Source organism: Ahaetulla prasina, chromosome 3 (assembly GCF_028640845.1).
Source record: "Ahaetulla prasina isolate Xishuangbanna chromosome 3, ASM2864084v1, whole genome shotgun sequence".
Lineage (NCBI taxonomy): Eukaryota > Metazoa > Chordata > Lepidosauria > Squamata > Colubridae > Ahaetulla > Ahaetulla prasina.
The window spans coordinates 124,032,025-124,047,264 of record NC_080541.1 but is presented as its reverse complement, the minus strand read 5'-3'; the positions used below and the strand labels follow the sequence as shown (position 1 = coordinate 124,047,264).

Sequence of the window (15,240 nt, the reverse complement as noted above, 5' to 3'; positions counted from 1 at the left end):
AAGAGGAGAAAGAGATTAGAGAGAAACCTGGGTAGGTATGTCTGGGGGGTGGTCATGTGAATGAGTGGGAGTGAGTGAAGTTGAGTTGGCCACGCCCACCCAGGTTTTGTGGCTCCCAGTGTTTTTTTTCTTCTGTGGGAAACGGGTCCAAATGGCTCTTTGAGTGTTTAAGGTTGCAGACCCCTGCATTAGACACACAAGGAATTTGTCTCCAGTGTAGTATAGTGTTGCCTGCCCTATTTTTGTAACTTGAATATAATTTGCAAAAAGATATCCCTACAGTTTTTCCACATCTCCCACCTTCATTTTATATATCATTTAATAAATAGAAAAGACTGCACAAAATATCATGAACAAATTTTAAGATCTGTATAAAGATTTTGGAAGAACACACATCTTGAAAGCTATGAGGATCTTAATATCTAAAAACTCTTCACACCAACATTATCCCACTTTTTTTTCAAGGAAGCAATAGAATTAATTATTGGTTATTCATGGGTGCCAGTCAATTTCAAATACTGTTAAATGAAACTCGTTTTCACTTTTCAATCAGGGTTTAGGTTCAATTTTGCACATTTCCTAAAATAATTTTTGACAGGAAAATAATGTGGGAACTCAAGTGTTATTGATTCATCTTCTCCTCTGTAGAATACACAGATGTATTTTGAAAAATCCATTGGAGAAGTTCAGTTCTCAGAATTTTTTAGGGATTCCATTATTTCAGTTGTAAAGACAGGAAAGAATGCTAAGATATTGCTGTTCATTTTTCCAAGAGATGTGTTTAGGGATCTTGGAAGTATGAACTGATTTGGAGTTAAATTATCATTAGTCTAACAGCCAATTCTATTATTTTTTTATCTAATTTAATTACTGAATAAGCTAAATTAGTACATGGAAATAGTAATGGATTTTATGAGACTAAAAAAGCTATTCAACATGGATAAGGTTAAGGACCTTGCAACAGTTGGTTGTCTATATCAATAAAGCTCTATCTGTTATAGATAAAATGCGTTCTCCCTGAAGGAACAGTTTCAGAGTCTGGTAATTTTTATGATCCATTTTTGTCTCTTAGAAAACAACTAGCCTCTGTAAGCTATAGCATTTTTCCCCAGCTAAAAACATCTAATCTATGACACACACACACAAACATCCTAGGACAGATTATAGCCTGGCTTCAGCTAATAATGTTTAATACATTTTCATTTGGACTACATGGCCTTTGGAAGTGCATTAGCAATGTCATATTATTAAAAATATGGTTGAGACTACTAAATAGAATTGAAAAATATGAATATGTGGTACCGGTACTTCAGTAACTCCCATTCCATTTTGGAACCAATTTAACATCCTTCTTTTTCTCATTTTGGGCCTTCATCTCTAGTACAGAGTACCAAAAGATAACTTCTCTGTACAATTGACTACTAGACCTTGAGTTTTTCTTTAGAGGCCCTACTGAGTGGCACTGGGTACAGCAACTGATATTTTAAGTGGTGGTGCTCACATAGTAAATACTTACCCAGAAATTTATCTGGTACCCCCATCATTATCACTTTGAAGTCAATCAAAGCCAGGGGTGAAATCTAAAAATTTTCCCTACCGGTTCTGTGGGCGTGGCTTAATTGGTGGGCGTGGCTTGGAGGTTAGGTGACTGAATGGGCATGGTCAATAATGATAAATAATAAAAATAATAAAGTATACAAAACTTGGGAGACACTGGTCTACTTTCTTTAAAAATAGAGGCTTCAGTCTACCAATTGCGTTTTACTGAGAGGTCTACCAAGTGCCTTTTTTTTTGCAGGCACCGGTCTACCTTCTTTAAAAATAGAGGCACTGGTCTACTAGCTGCCTACAGCGCTGATCAGCTGTAGTACGGCCCTTTGAAGTGTCGCGGCAGTCATTTAAGGCCGTTTGCAGCTATATCATCACCGAGCGCTTCAGGGACAGAGAAGAAGAACAGCGAGGTGCGGGCAGTGGATGGGGGGCAGGGATTTTTGCTACCGGTTCTCCGAACTACCTGCTCCCATCACTACTGGATTGCGCGATCCAGTCCGAACCGGGAGCATTTCATCCCTGGTCAAAGCCATTTTTATCTTCTTGGCCTTTTCTTGGATTTTATTGCTGTTATTAGTGTATGCAACTTTGATTTTATTGCACATTTAAAGTTAAATGCTCTTTTACTACATAAACATGTATTATTATTATGTCACCGTACCGGCATTACCATCTTTGTTACTACATTGAACTTAATCTCCAGTTTCTTAGAATCCTCAGAAGGGGAATCCCAAGTGGGCACTTCCTGCTCTTCAGAGGCCTCCTGCTGTGCTAATAAATCAGACTGAGAAATCTTACCATTTGTTTGTTCATCTGTAGGAACAATACAGATTTATATTAAAACACACAGAAATTTTCATACAAAAATAAGGAAAGTTTTATATTCAGGAATGCTGTACAATAAATATAAAGAACCCAGTTATAAATTATACATTTAAACTACACTGCTTAATCTGGCTGTTTTAATTTTAGAGAAGATTCAGCGGGAGATACACTCCAAATTCCTGCAGTGGTTTTCTAGTGAAACTCATGGCCATGTGATTGCTCTTTGCATTTGGAAATGCAGAACAGAGGAAAAAAAGCCCTCTGATTTTTACCTGTTCCCAAAAAAGCCATGTTAAGTCATACCTGGGGGATGTTATTTAGTTTTTTAATTATTTGTACAGTAGCCCTTCTTAAAACACAACTCTGTGTGTTTTAACAACAATAAACAAATCTGAACTATAAAAACTGTAAAGCATAAAACCATAACATTATTTGCATTGAGCTACTAAAGCTTTAAAATTTGAGTTTCATATCCGAACTTCATTACAACTAACTTGTCTGATTTTAGTGAACGAGAGAAATACAAGCTATAACTGATTCATGTTTCACCTCTATTCGGTATCTTGAAGTAGATTACGCAACTAGAGCAATATCATATACAAGGACATTTAAGTGTACAAATAAGCTTTCTGTCAAGTGTCTTCACATAGCATTTATTAGGTTCCCTGGAATCTACTGTGCTTTATCTTCTGCAGGAAGAATAGACGTTTATTTTTTTTAATTCAAATTTGCATCTTATGTAAACTATCCTTTGCAGAACATCAAATGATGATGATTATCCCAAACAGAGCAAGCATTTTAGGCTAGAACAAAAACAATAACATTCTAAATGTTTTATCATTAAAACCATGTAATTTATTATAACTATTGTGTACTATTCAGAGGGAAGTTTGATATATCTAGTCTCATTGTATCATGCTCTCACCAAATGATTGAATGGTGATATCCCATTCACACATTATCTTCTCATATTCCAGCATTCTGCCCAATGAAGGATACTTTCAGTTATATTTAGCAATATCAAGATGATCTCATCCCTGTTTGTTTCTGTAAAGTTAACAGTGAATCTCTGAGGTGACAGATTATTTAAAAGAAGCCGTATCTTTACCACATTCGATCACACCTCCTCCAATATTAAATAAATGTCACAAAGCCTCTATAATAAATATCACAAAATCCCTTGTCACCTTTAAAGCCCTTCGTGGCTTGGGACCAAGTTATCTGAGGGACCTTCTCTTGCAGTCACATCCATCCGACACACTGGAGTGGGGAGGCAAGGAATGTTGCAGGTCCCATCCCCTAAGGAGATACATCTGGCAAGACCAGAAGGGCCTTCTCCGTGGTGGCTCTCACCCCTGGAACATCCTATCTCTGGAAATTAGACTGGCCCCCACCTTGAAAATCTTTCAGAAGGCCCATAAGACGTGGTTCTGCCAGCAGGACCAGGGAACCCAAAGCGGGATGGAGCCCATTAAATGGCTGGTATGAGTGTGTGTTGTCACAGGAGTGGGGGGAGCTATTGTTTTATTATTTTTATTTCTTTTATGTTGTGTTTTTATTTTCTGTAAGCAGCCTTGAATCACTGTGACCAAGTAGATAGCAATATAAAATTTCCAAATAAATAAATATACTTTACTACTTGTATAATAATGTAGAGGTCCATGCTGGAACTAAATTTTTTTTCAAGAGAACAAATGGATACATGTTGCAACTTCCCACTGTAAACATATACACAACATATTGTGTGCCCAGAACAGTCACTAACCCAATTTTCTGGAAATAATTTAATGGCATACTGAAACCATAATTCAATATAAGTTCTTTAGTAACTGGAAAAACTGCATCTATACTATAAAAATGCAAATATATATTTTATTAATTACATTGCAAATATTTAAATAATTATAAATCTATATAATTAAATTAAGCCTGCCCATTCCATTCGTAACCCAAGGATTTGTGGGAGTGAAGATCACTCCCTTCTTTCACCCACGCATTCGCTAATTGAATGTGAGGGTTGGTAAGTGCACATGAGGTATCTCAGGGTGGGGAAGGCCATGAGGGGCCCTACCGATGAAACAGGCCACCTGCCTAAGACCACCCAAGGCTTCCCTGACACACTGAAATACCTCATACCGGCCCAAATTGTTTTCGCCTCCCTCAACCTGCTGCGCCGGGTCACTTACCTTGTGAAGATTTAGCAAGCAGTCTCTCCTCCAGTGTCGTGCACCCTTCTGATGCTCGTTCGGCTGTCCACAGACCTCCCCGGCCTGTTGCAGGCCGAAATGGAGCTTACAGGGACCGGATCCAGAGGCTCCATTTCAGCCTGAAACAGGCTGGAGGAGGTCCGCGGAGGGCTGAACAGTGCTTCTGAGGGCCTGATCCGCCCCTCAGAAGCTCCATTTCAGCCAGCAAGGTGCCAGCAGAGACCTCTGGATGGCCAAATGGGGCTTCTGAGGGGCAGATCTGCCCCTGAGCAGCTCCATTTCGGGCCAGCAAGGTGTCAGGCAAGGCCTCTGGATGCCCAAACAGGGCTTCTGAGGGGCAAATCCACCCCTCAAAAGCTCCATTTCAACTGGCAACTGCAGGAAAAATGTTGCAGAGCCTCTGCAGTTGTTCGTAAGGGTGAACAACTGCCGTGGTGCTGCAAGATTCATAGTTTCGGGCCTTGTTTGGAAATGCTAGGGAGCACTGATCGCGTAACTTCAAAAGTTTGCTAAGGGAATGCTCAGGGATTACCTCTAAAGGGGCCCATTTTTCTGGAAGATTTGTGCACCTAGGATTTCCACTTACCATCTGGTAAGCTTTGTGAATCAATGTCAAAGATGAGCCAATCTTTTTCTCCTTTTCTGCATTCAATACGGAGAACATCATTAAGGGCACCAATAAGTTCCATCAAATTTAAGAAACCCAGCTTTCTTACTGCCAATTTTTCATGAAAATACTCCTAGATAAAAAAATAATAATAGAAATCTATGGCTAAATTTGCAAGAATGGTTAAATGAGAAATTAGTCAACTTAGCTAACATTATAAAATGAATTTGCAAACCAGGATCTAAAGTGACATCTGAATAACAAACCTATTTTGCTATTACTTTGCTATATCATTTCCAAATAAAAATTCACAACATAGAGGAAGAAGTATTTGAAACCAAGAATTATGAGGCTCAGTGTCTTTGCACCTGGCATTATCTGCATGTACACTGTCAAGAGATGGTATGTATTAACCAGGGGTGAAGTCCAGCAAGTTCTGACAGATTCTGGAGAACCGGTAGCGGAAATTTTGAGCAGTTCGGAGAACTGGCAAATTATACCTCTGGCTGGCCCCAGAGTAGGGTGGGATGAAGATTTTACAATATCCTTCTCCCAGGAGTGGGGAGGGAATGGAGATTTTGTAGTATCCTTCCCCTGGAGTGGGGTGGGAATGGAGATTTTGCAGTATCCTTCCCCTGCCACGCCTACAAAGCCACGCCCATAGAACCGGTAGTAAAAAAATTTGGATTTCACCACTGGTATTAACTGTTTTTTTTATACTAGAAATCCATGCAATGGGGTTAAACATTCCACTACTTTAGTCTAGTGTATACTATTTGTTCCAACAGTTGTCGTATAGAATGAGAGAATGAGCACACTTGCAGGTGGAAAAGGCAGTAAACAGAAGTAAATCTGAATAAACAAACAACCACTACCTCAAATTCTCCAGGTAACTTGGAAGCATGGAGGCCATTTGGGTGCTGGGCTACAATCTTAAAAATAAATCACAGAGTGACTGTTAAGCTTATTTACAACTTTGGCCCAAACAGTTAAAAAATATATCTAACAAAGTTTGCTATTGTGGGGAAAAGTAGAGGATGGGAGCATTATGTATGCTGCTTTGAGTTATACAAATAAAAGTAGGATATAAATAATGATGATGATAATTTACTTGGAACAGTTTACAGCCCATGACGATACCTTTAATCTCATCAAACAACATCTCCTTGACCGAGATGCTTAAGAAAGATTCAATAGGTGGATAAAAATGCCAAATTCAGTCTAAATATCTGGCTGACTGTGCAACTTATCATGATAATACTGTTATGGGTTGTGGCATAAATCGGCCATGGTAGTCCCAGTGGTTATCGGCACTGGAACTATACCAAAAAAATCTTGGAAAATTAATGCATTGATTTTCTGTCAATTACAAAATGCCATACTGCTTCAATCCACACATACACTATCTTGATATATGGCAACATCCTAGATTCTTGGGAAGAACTGGATGCATATGAAGGGCAATACAAGTTAAGGAACTGGCAGCTCTGATTTCACATTGTTGTATATATTATATTGATTATAACAATCTTTGTATGTTATCTAAATATTTATAAAATATTTCAGTACCAGTACTCTTTATTCTCAAACAAAACTTCTATACTTTGACCACGGCAATATGACATTTGTGTACTCTGTGTTTTTGCAAGTATCACTTTTATTACTTTGATTGAAGTATAAACAAGAAAATTAGGTAGTTTTGCACTAATCTTGGTATTCTTTGAATTCTAATTTCAGTTGGAGGGTAAATGCAAACCAAATTATAGTTCTTAAGAATAAAGGAAGGAGAGGGAAATCTCAGCTTCCTGATAGTACGAATAATATTGTAAGTCCTGATGCATTTTCACCAGGCTTAAAAATTGGAAAGGGCATTCTTGTGTTCAAAATGCTCCTATAGAAATTTCCAGAACTCATATATGATTTCTATAGAAAAGATATGTGAGATCCAAAGAGCAAATGTAAGAGATATCTAGATGATGAAACTGAACCAAGACTTGCTTAAAAAAATTAAACAAAATAAACCAATGTATGAAATATATACCCAAAAAGATATCTGTAAAAATGTTGTATCTTAAAAGAGCTATTTACTGATAGTAAGAAAATTTCAATTTTGTTAAAAAAAATAGAGAATTGCATATAACAAAAGAAAAATATTAAAATGTCATAAAAGATTTTAAAAAAAGTTTTTTTTAAAAAATGTTGGATTTTGTTAAATAAAGATTTGAGGAAATTTACATTAATTATGAGAATTTGCAAACAAATATTGTTTGTATCCCAACCGATACTATTGTATGTAGGAATTCAATATCCTTTCAGTGATAGGTAGAAGTGAAGGCAGAGAAATATGTGTGGGATTCTTTTCCCACCCAGGTAGTTTTGGTAGGTCCACAAAAGTTTATGCAAAAGTTGGTGGGCAGCAACGTTAATTTTTTCCCACTAAGTTCAAAGCATTTCGTTTTATCACTGAATGGATCCTACCTATGTTCTCTGGGTTGTTATCCTCAAAATATAGCCAAACAGAATACAGTACTTACAATTTTAATTTTTTCTTTAAGTTCTGAGCTGACTATTCCTCCAGGTCCTCTTTGGGCCAGGGCAACCTTAATTTCTTTCTTGAGCTTTGAGGCGAAAAAGTGAGTTACCCAGAGTGAAAGGAAGTTCAAATAAATATACTTATGCACTAATCTAAAATCAAAGTAAATGCTGGAATTGGATTAAAAATCTTCCCATCATGCTACTGCATCTAGCACTTTGGCTAGCCAGAGGATTCTGAGAGAGGATTCCAAGAGATCAAAAGCAGAACAGAAAAGAAACAAATATCTTCCCCAACTGTGAGCAGCAGTCAAAAACCAAGGAAGTCTCATTCAATGATAAACATCAATCACTAAGTAACAAGATGTGTTCTTTTTAAAGTTAATGGAGTATAGTGCTTCTTGGTTCCTAAAATTTTCATATATGGCAAAGAATCTTATATTCAAAAGTAAATCAAGAGAAAAGCCTTCTGATAAATTAATTTCCCAGGACTCTATATAACAGAAATCAAATATTTGGAAGCAGGCCCCTGAGAGGATTTTTTTAATTAAGAGACTTGGCTAAGAAATACCTGTTGTAAAATAAAGATTCGGATCTTTGTTAAAATTTAGATGACTAATACAAAGCCAATACAAAGAAATTTAAATAGTTATGTAAATCAGTAACTAGTTAATTAGTAATTAATAGCATTTGTAGGTTGAGGAGGGAAGGTAAGGGTACAACTTTTGGATTGCAGTGATAAGCAGGGAGAAAGGAATTTTATTTTCAAGCACTTTTGTAGTTTTTTTAAACTTTCCGTTTTTATGTGAGGTAACAATAGAGAAATAAGCTCATATTATTTGTATTTATCAAATATAGATTAGTTAGTTGCATATGTAGATTAGACTGAAGTTTCAAGAGAAGGGCTTACTCGAATGAGATTGATATATATAAGGTAATTTTACTGCAATATCCATTTACTTTAGTATTGTCTCTCTCAAGAATTATTTTAAAATTTGATATTAAATAGTTGGATATATATTTCTTTTGTTTCTTTTTGTAAGCTGCCCAGAATAAATTTATCATACAAAAAGGTGAACATGTCCTAAAGCAGAAATAAATGTTGAAAGCTAAACTAGTAACTCCTCCTACCTTTTAGCCCAGCAATAATTAGAAAACAGAAGTATTCTCTGAATATTGTGTGGCACCCCAGAAATTTACTTGATTGCTTTAAAAGATAGGATTTAAACTCCTTATACTGTGCAAGGATGTTTAAAGATAGATAATCCAATGTCTATAAGGATTCTCACATTACCTTACATTAGCCATTTAATCTTCACATATTAAATGTACAACTTCCAGAACCCCATGGATGAAGTCAAATGATGCTGAAGATGTAATTCAGCATTAGAAACAGCACCACAACTTTGCTACTACTGATACCAATTTGAAGTGTTAACTTTTCTTTGTCAATGATCATATATCTTCGAAGATAACATACTGGCAGAACTGAAGCCAGCAGTACGTGCAGCAAGGTCCCAAATACTTATTCTTCACTGAATCCATTTCTCGGCCAAAGTTATGTTTTCACAATTTTTAAACAGCCAATTCAAATAAAACATAAGAGATACTAATATATGGGAATGAATGAACAGATAAACATTTCTTACATTAATTGCATTAATCTGCATGATTTATGAAAGATGGACGATAGCAATAGCACTCAGACTTATATACCGCTTCACAGTGCTTTACAGCCCTCTCTAAGCGTTTAGTCAGCATATTGCCCCCAACAATCTGGGTCCTCATTTTATCAACCTCGGAAGGATGGAAGGCTGAGTCAACCTTGAGCCTGGTGAGATTTGAATTGCCAAATTGCAGGCAGTCAGCAGTCAGCAGAAGTAGCCTGCGGTACTGCATTCTAACCACTGCACCACTGCAGCTCATATTATATTATAAATCAGAGTGGGACTTGTTCATTTGAATTATAGCTGCATTGGAAAGTTATATAAATGTGGGTAATGCATAGAATATTATTTTGGCTGAGAGTAATATTTAAAATTGATTTCACAGTCAGTTTCTGATGTTGGCTGCATAAAATGAAAAGGCATTCCATGCTATAGAATTTCTATGATCTAAATGCATCCTTCATTTCAGTCATCCCTAGGGTATAATAAATTTACTTCTTACTTGTCCCATCCTCACCTCAGTTCTCACTTTTGGACTTTCAACTAGTTTCATATGTGTTTCCAAATCATCAGATTTCTGGTCTGCGGTTGAACACAGAACATCCATAGGCAGAACTGGAGAAGGCATCTCTGCCACAGGTTCTGGTACAGCAACAGGCAAAGTTTGCTCTGTTTCACATGACTGGACTGCCATTTTGCCTTAAGAAAGCCAGGATAAAAAAGTCAGCAGTAATTACACATAACTCCATTTTCAATTTCAAGCCAGTCAATATTAAAGTTCTAAGCAGCAAAAATTTCAATCTTTCACCAGAAGAACAATGAACATGTGCAGATTCATATCTGTATAAATATATGTAACCTGTAATGATATGCATAAATCTAACCAACCAACTTTCCAAGAAAGACTATAGTAATAAATATACCTTTATTTGCCTTAACCTCAGTAAGTTAATCTTCCTCCTATGAATCCAGCCAGCTGCCGTAAGCTTCAGCCTAAAGAAGCACTGAGCAATTCTACTATTACTATTTCTCCTCCAGGTTCAGTCAAAAGTGCTTGTATTTATCATTTCAAAGAAAGTACATGCTCTCAGAAGGTAAAACACCACCACAGCTTCAATCACTACAGTATATATTTTCCAACAATTCTCAAAGCCTTTGTAAGCAAAGTATGATAAATATATTCCAGTTGAATATAAACATTCACATTTCAGTTGAATATAAATAAACACTGTCTTACACTCTGACATTTCTGGTTGCTTTGTAAGAGGGTGTTCTTTTAACATCAGCAGAGAGCCTGCTCTTGTTTGCACAATTTGAATAATATCCGAAGCTGCATTCAGCACTTCAAACATTGAGAAGAATCCATAGCGCACAAATTCAAATTTGCGTCCAAAGCATTGGGCAAAGGCTTTGTCAAAATCTGAGAGCAAAACTGGGGAAAATCTGAGCATTTCCTTCAGCTCACTTTTTATAACAGGGGGCAGAATAGGAGGACCTCCCCCATGTCGAGGCAAATTTAGAGAATGTTGGGGGTGCAAAGGCACTTGAGAGCAAAAGGTGGAAGATGAATAGAAATTCAGGTTATGTTTGGAATGTTGTGGCTTAGATCTGCTCTTTTGTCTGGCAACCAAGCTTGCAATCCTTTTGGTAGATTCATCAGCAATAGCTGAAAGACAGAAAAAAATAATGTTTATTATCATAGTACTAATCCCTGCAGTTTGCATTCTGCAAGCACAGATATTTTTCTAATTGTTACAGGTCATAATCTCCCACTCTTAAGTCTAGCATTATTGAACTTTTTAAAACAAACACTCCCACAGCTTTCTACTTTGTTTCATTTGCAATTTTCTCTCCCACCTTTTTGGGCTTTTGACCTTTACAATTCAAGTTTCAGATTTTAGACTCCTCTGAAAACCCTTATTAACTGAAGAGAAAACCATGATTTTAAAAAAGTGTAAAGGAAAATACAAACTATTTTCAATCTGTTAGATGCACAACACCGTTTGGTAAGAACCCTGCTACCGTTTGCTGGTCATAATGACCAAGGCTTGCAAGATATCACAAGTTTAAAACACTATACATATTTAAAAATATCCACATACTTTTTAAACCAGATTATAATTAAACCCACCTTTAAGAATAACAGTACCATCTCCTTTTGAAGATATGTTAACAGTATCAGGCATGTCCTTCACTAGTTCCATAACAGAATGGTAACCCAACATACGCAGTGGAAGCATTTTTCCTATCATAAACTTGTATTCTTGTTCTAATTGGCAAGGAGTAAGACCTTCCTTGACAGGTGTCAACAGTGACCGCACTTCTTTCTTCAGTGAGTTCATTCGCTGTTCTTGATCTGTCATGTTTACACTGACAAAACGAAAAAGACCAAAAAAAAGTATTTCCTATGATAGTAGAACCAAAAATGCCATAGAACTTTACCTGTGGTCAAGAAGCAATAGAAGAACACAAATACAGTCAGTCTTAATTTAACAAATACTCATTCAGCAACTATTCCAAGTTACAAATGGGACTAAACGAATGGTATTTAGAACTGGTCCTTGAGATACAGTCTGCCCTGCATTCACATGAAATGAAATGTGCTTGGCAACCAGCTCACATGATAACTGTAGCATCCCAAAGTCAATGTCCACTTCCAATTTTCTCTGTTGACTTTCCACAAGCAAAGTCAACCGAGAAATCAGCAAGGATGGTCACAGGTCACCCAGTAAAGTCACACCCACCCCTTCCATTCTCACAACAACCAATTGCACACCTGCCCATTCCTGGCAACAGCTCTGTTGCTAGTCTGCTTACAAGCTGCCTTGAACTCACCTAATAACCCATTTTCTTCACTTAACAATGGCAACGAGAAGTGCCAGGATTGCCATCAATAAATTACAACCATATTGCTTATCAATGGAAATTCTCATCCCAATTATCATTGTTAACCAAGGACTATCTATACCCGTGATGGTGAACCTATGGCACATGTGCCACAGGAGGCTCACAGAGCCCTCTCTGCGGGCACGCCAGCCATTGCCCCAGCCCAGCTCCACCACACATGTACCTCCCACCGGCCAGCTGGTCTTCAGGTCTCTGCTGTGCATGCACAGGGGGCGGGATGCATGTGGGGGATGCATGCATACATGAGTGGGAGGGTGGGCCAAATCCGCGGGGGGGGGGTGTGAAGGCACCCCTGCACCCAATTTTGTCTTCCAGGTTGGTGCAGGCTTTCCAAACCCAAAACAGGGCGTAGGGGTCTCCTGCAACAACCTGGAAGCCAAATTGGAGTGCAGGGGGGAGTGCAAGCCTCCCCAGTGCCACATTTTGGGCCTGGAAAGCCACCTGCATCAACCTGGAAGCCAAAATGGGGCTTGGGGTGGCGGGGTGCAAGCGCAGGGGCGCACTCACACTGCATTTTGGGGGTTTGGGCATGTGCGCGTGAACTCACGCGCAGATGCACTTTGGGCACTCGGCACCAAAAAGGTTAATCATCACTGATCTATACTAATAAGCAGTAGCTTCTATAACTATAATAGAGGAATGCCAGAAGATAGTAATATCTTTTTGATAGTAATCAAAAAGATAGTAATATCTATTTGAAGCCCACCTCAATTCTAACAAAAAAGTCCCATTTAAAAAAAATCCAAATTTCTTTCAAATAATTCCTTTTATTTTTTTCAGCACTATGAGTGCTGAACCATATTTCAGAAATTTTAGTTCTCTCCTTCTGAAAATAAATATTTTTACTTGTATTGAATATTCACATTAAAAGTCTATAGATACATACATAGTCTATTACTCTACTACCATAGTATGCTATAAAACATGACTGATTTGCTCTTGGGAGGGGGGGTTGGTTGGCATAGAGGAGGGGTGTTAAACTCACGTGATGTATCACAACTTTTTTCCCCTTTGCTAAACCGGATGGGGGCGGGGCCAGCATGTGACACATCTGGCTCACAGGTCATGAGTTTGACACCCCTGGGTTAGGTGCTGTGAGCCATTGAGGAGTGACCTTTTTTCTACCACAGTTAGACTGGAGAAGGAAAACCCATCTTCTTTGCTTTGTCAGATTTATCAAATTATGGATCTCAAAGCTGACCTGTAACATACATTTTTGAATGCATTCTTTCAGTAATTCAGCAAATAAATGCACATAGTTTTCACCTGCAAATTCTTTTCAAAATTTCTTTAATCAGTGGTAAAAGTAATATAAGGGAAAATGTTGACTTTAGTAAGAACTCTCTTTCTGGGTGTTAGATTATCATTTATACTGTATACTGTATACTTTCGTGAAAATGGCTGAGCACCATTCTGGAGTTGTATTTAGATAGCTTGGTGGGATGCAAAGATTGGAAGTAGATGATGTGCAAAAGCTATTGTGAATGTAAACAACTCTAAAGTTCCTGCTACCTAACTATGCAGCAAAATGCAAATGTAGCAGAGCTCAACATTCCAATACATTCAACCATGTAAAGAAGCATGAGAAACACCAGCTTCATGATCAGAACAAGTGCAGCTTTCATCCCTTGAAATTTCCCAGGGTATCTACTCATTTTTTCTTTAAAATTATTATAATAGTAATAATTGATGTAATAGTCACCAAAAGAGAAAGAGCCCCATCAAAGGAGAATTCCTATGGATCTTTAATCTTATACGAAACTATTATATATATCCTTTGCCAAACAGTAAATTAGAATATGTATGGACAAGACATGATATTATAATAACTCAGCTCTCAGCTACACCCTATTGTATTTGTAAATAATTCCTTAGTGCATTTAAATAGATACTCGGATTAAATTAAGCCTAGATTCATGAAATGAGTACCCGTTTAATTGCTTACCACATTACAAAAAAAAATCAGCAAAACCATATCATTTTACTTGCCTTTAAACAAAGTATTTGAGGGGGTTAAAAAGTGAATTGTTTGTGCTTATGCTTAAAATAACCTAGTGGCACAGATTTCTAATTACAAAGGAATCCAAGTAAGGAAGAAAAACATGGATTATTGCCTCCTTAAATTCACTTTTTCTTCCTTCTCACATCAGCATTTCAGAATGAGTAGTACGAACAGCATTAATTTTTTTAAAAAAATCTTACACATGGACAGTTGAATCTCGATGTAATGGAAATAGCAAGAATGAATGAATTGTAGTTCTAATCCTGAACAGAGAGACTTCATCCCCCTCAAATGTTTTGCACAGGAGTGTTGCTCGTAATATCCTGCCTCACTGGTCATACTGACTGGGACTTCTGTTCAGCCATTTCTAGCAGATTTTCTACCATATAATTGCCTGAGACACATATTTGGTGTCAAGAATAGAGAAGACTATTAGTATGCTTATGTGCACCAGGTTATCATATGTAATCCCATAATAGGGGGATCTACTAGCAAATAAAATACAAAAGACTGTGTTTTAATAGTTCTTTCAAATATCAGAGTGTTAAATTAAGTATACATTGTAAAACCAGTGTATTATAGCTATTTTAGATAACAAATTTAGCACATAGGAAGAATGTAAGATACTCACACCAGCACTGGTGTGAAAACAAGTGTAACATTTTTGGTTTTCCATGTGGACAATGGTGGGCCTGTCAATAGGGACATTACAGGTAATCCTGGATTTACAATGGTTACTTAGCGACTTCAATGTTATGATGGTCCTCCTCAGGGTATTCACAACTTGGTTCTGAAGTTCCGGCAATGGCTGCCAACTTCAACCCATGGTCACATTATCCACATGTTGTGTGCTCAGCAGCCAGTCCACATTTATGGCCATTTGCGGTATCCAGCACTGCTGTGACTGTTTACAATGCTTTTACTGAAAACCACCATTTACTT

General features: G+C 37.5%; 1 protein-coding gene across 3 annotated transcripts in view; it reads right to left on the bottom strand.

Annotated features, from left to right (window-relative positions):
• The window catches only part of TDRD5 (tudor domain containing 5), a 46,739-nt gene extending 34,636 nt beyond the window's left edge, over positions 1 to 12,103 (bottom strand). Inside the window, exons 1-7 of one of the 3 annotated variants that reach the window (XM_058178583.1) lie at positions 11,521 to 12,103; positions 10,627 to 11,055; positions 9,907 to 10,088; positions 7,725 to 7,808; positions 6,066 to 6,122; positions 5,170 to 5,323; positions 2,213 to 2,364 (exon numbers count right to left, since the gene is read on the bottom strand). In XM_058178583.1, coding sequence (XP_058034566.1) covers positions 2,213 to 2,364; positions 5,170 to 5,323; positions 6,066 to 6,122; positions 7,725 to 7,808; positions 9,907 to 10,088; positions 10,627 to 11,055; positions 11,521 to 11,752 — 1,290 coding nt within the window. In that variant the 5' untranslated portion in view covers positions 11,753 to 12,103. The remainder of the gene's footprint in view (positions 1 to 2,212; positions 2,365 to 5,169; positions 5,324 to 6,065; positions 6,123 to 7,724; positions 7,809 to 9,906; positions 10,089 to 10,626; positions 11,056 to 11,520) is intronic. The other 2 variants (XM_058178585.1, XM_058178584.1) reach the window with 2 other exon arrangements.
• Positions 12,104 to 15,240: the final 3,137 nt, after the last annotated feature.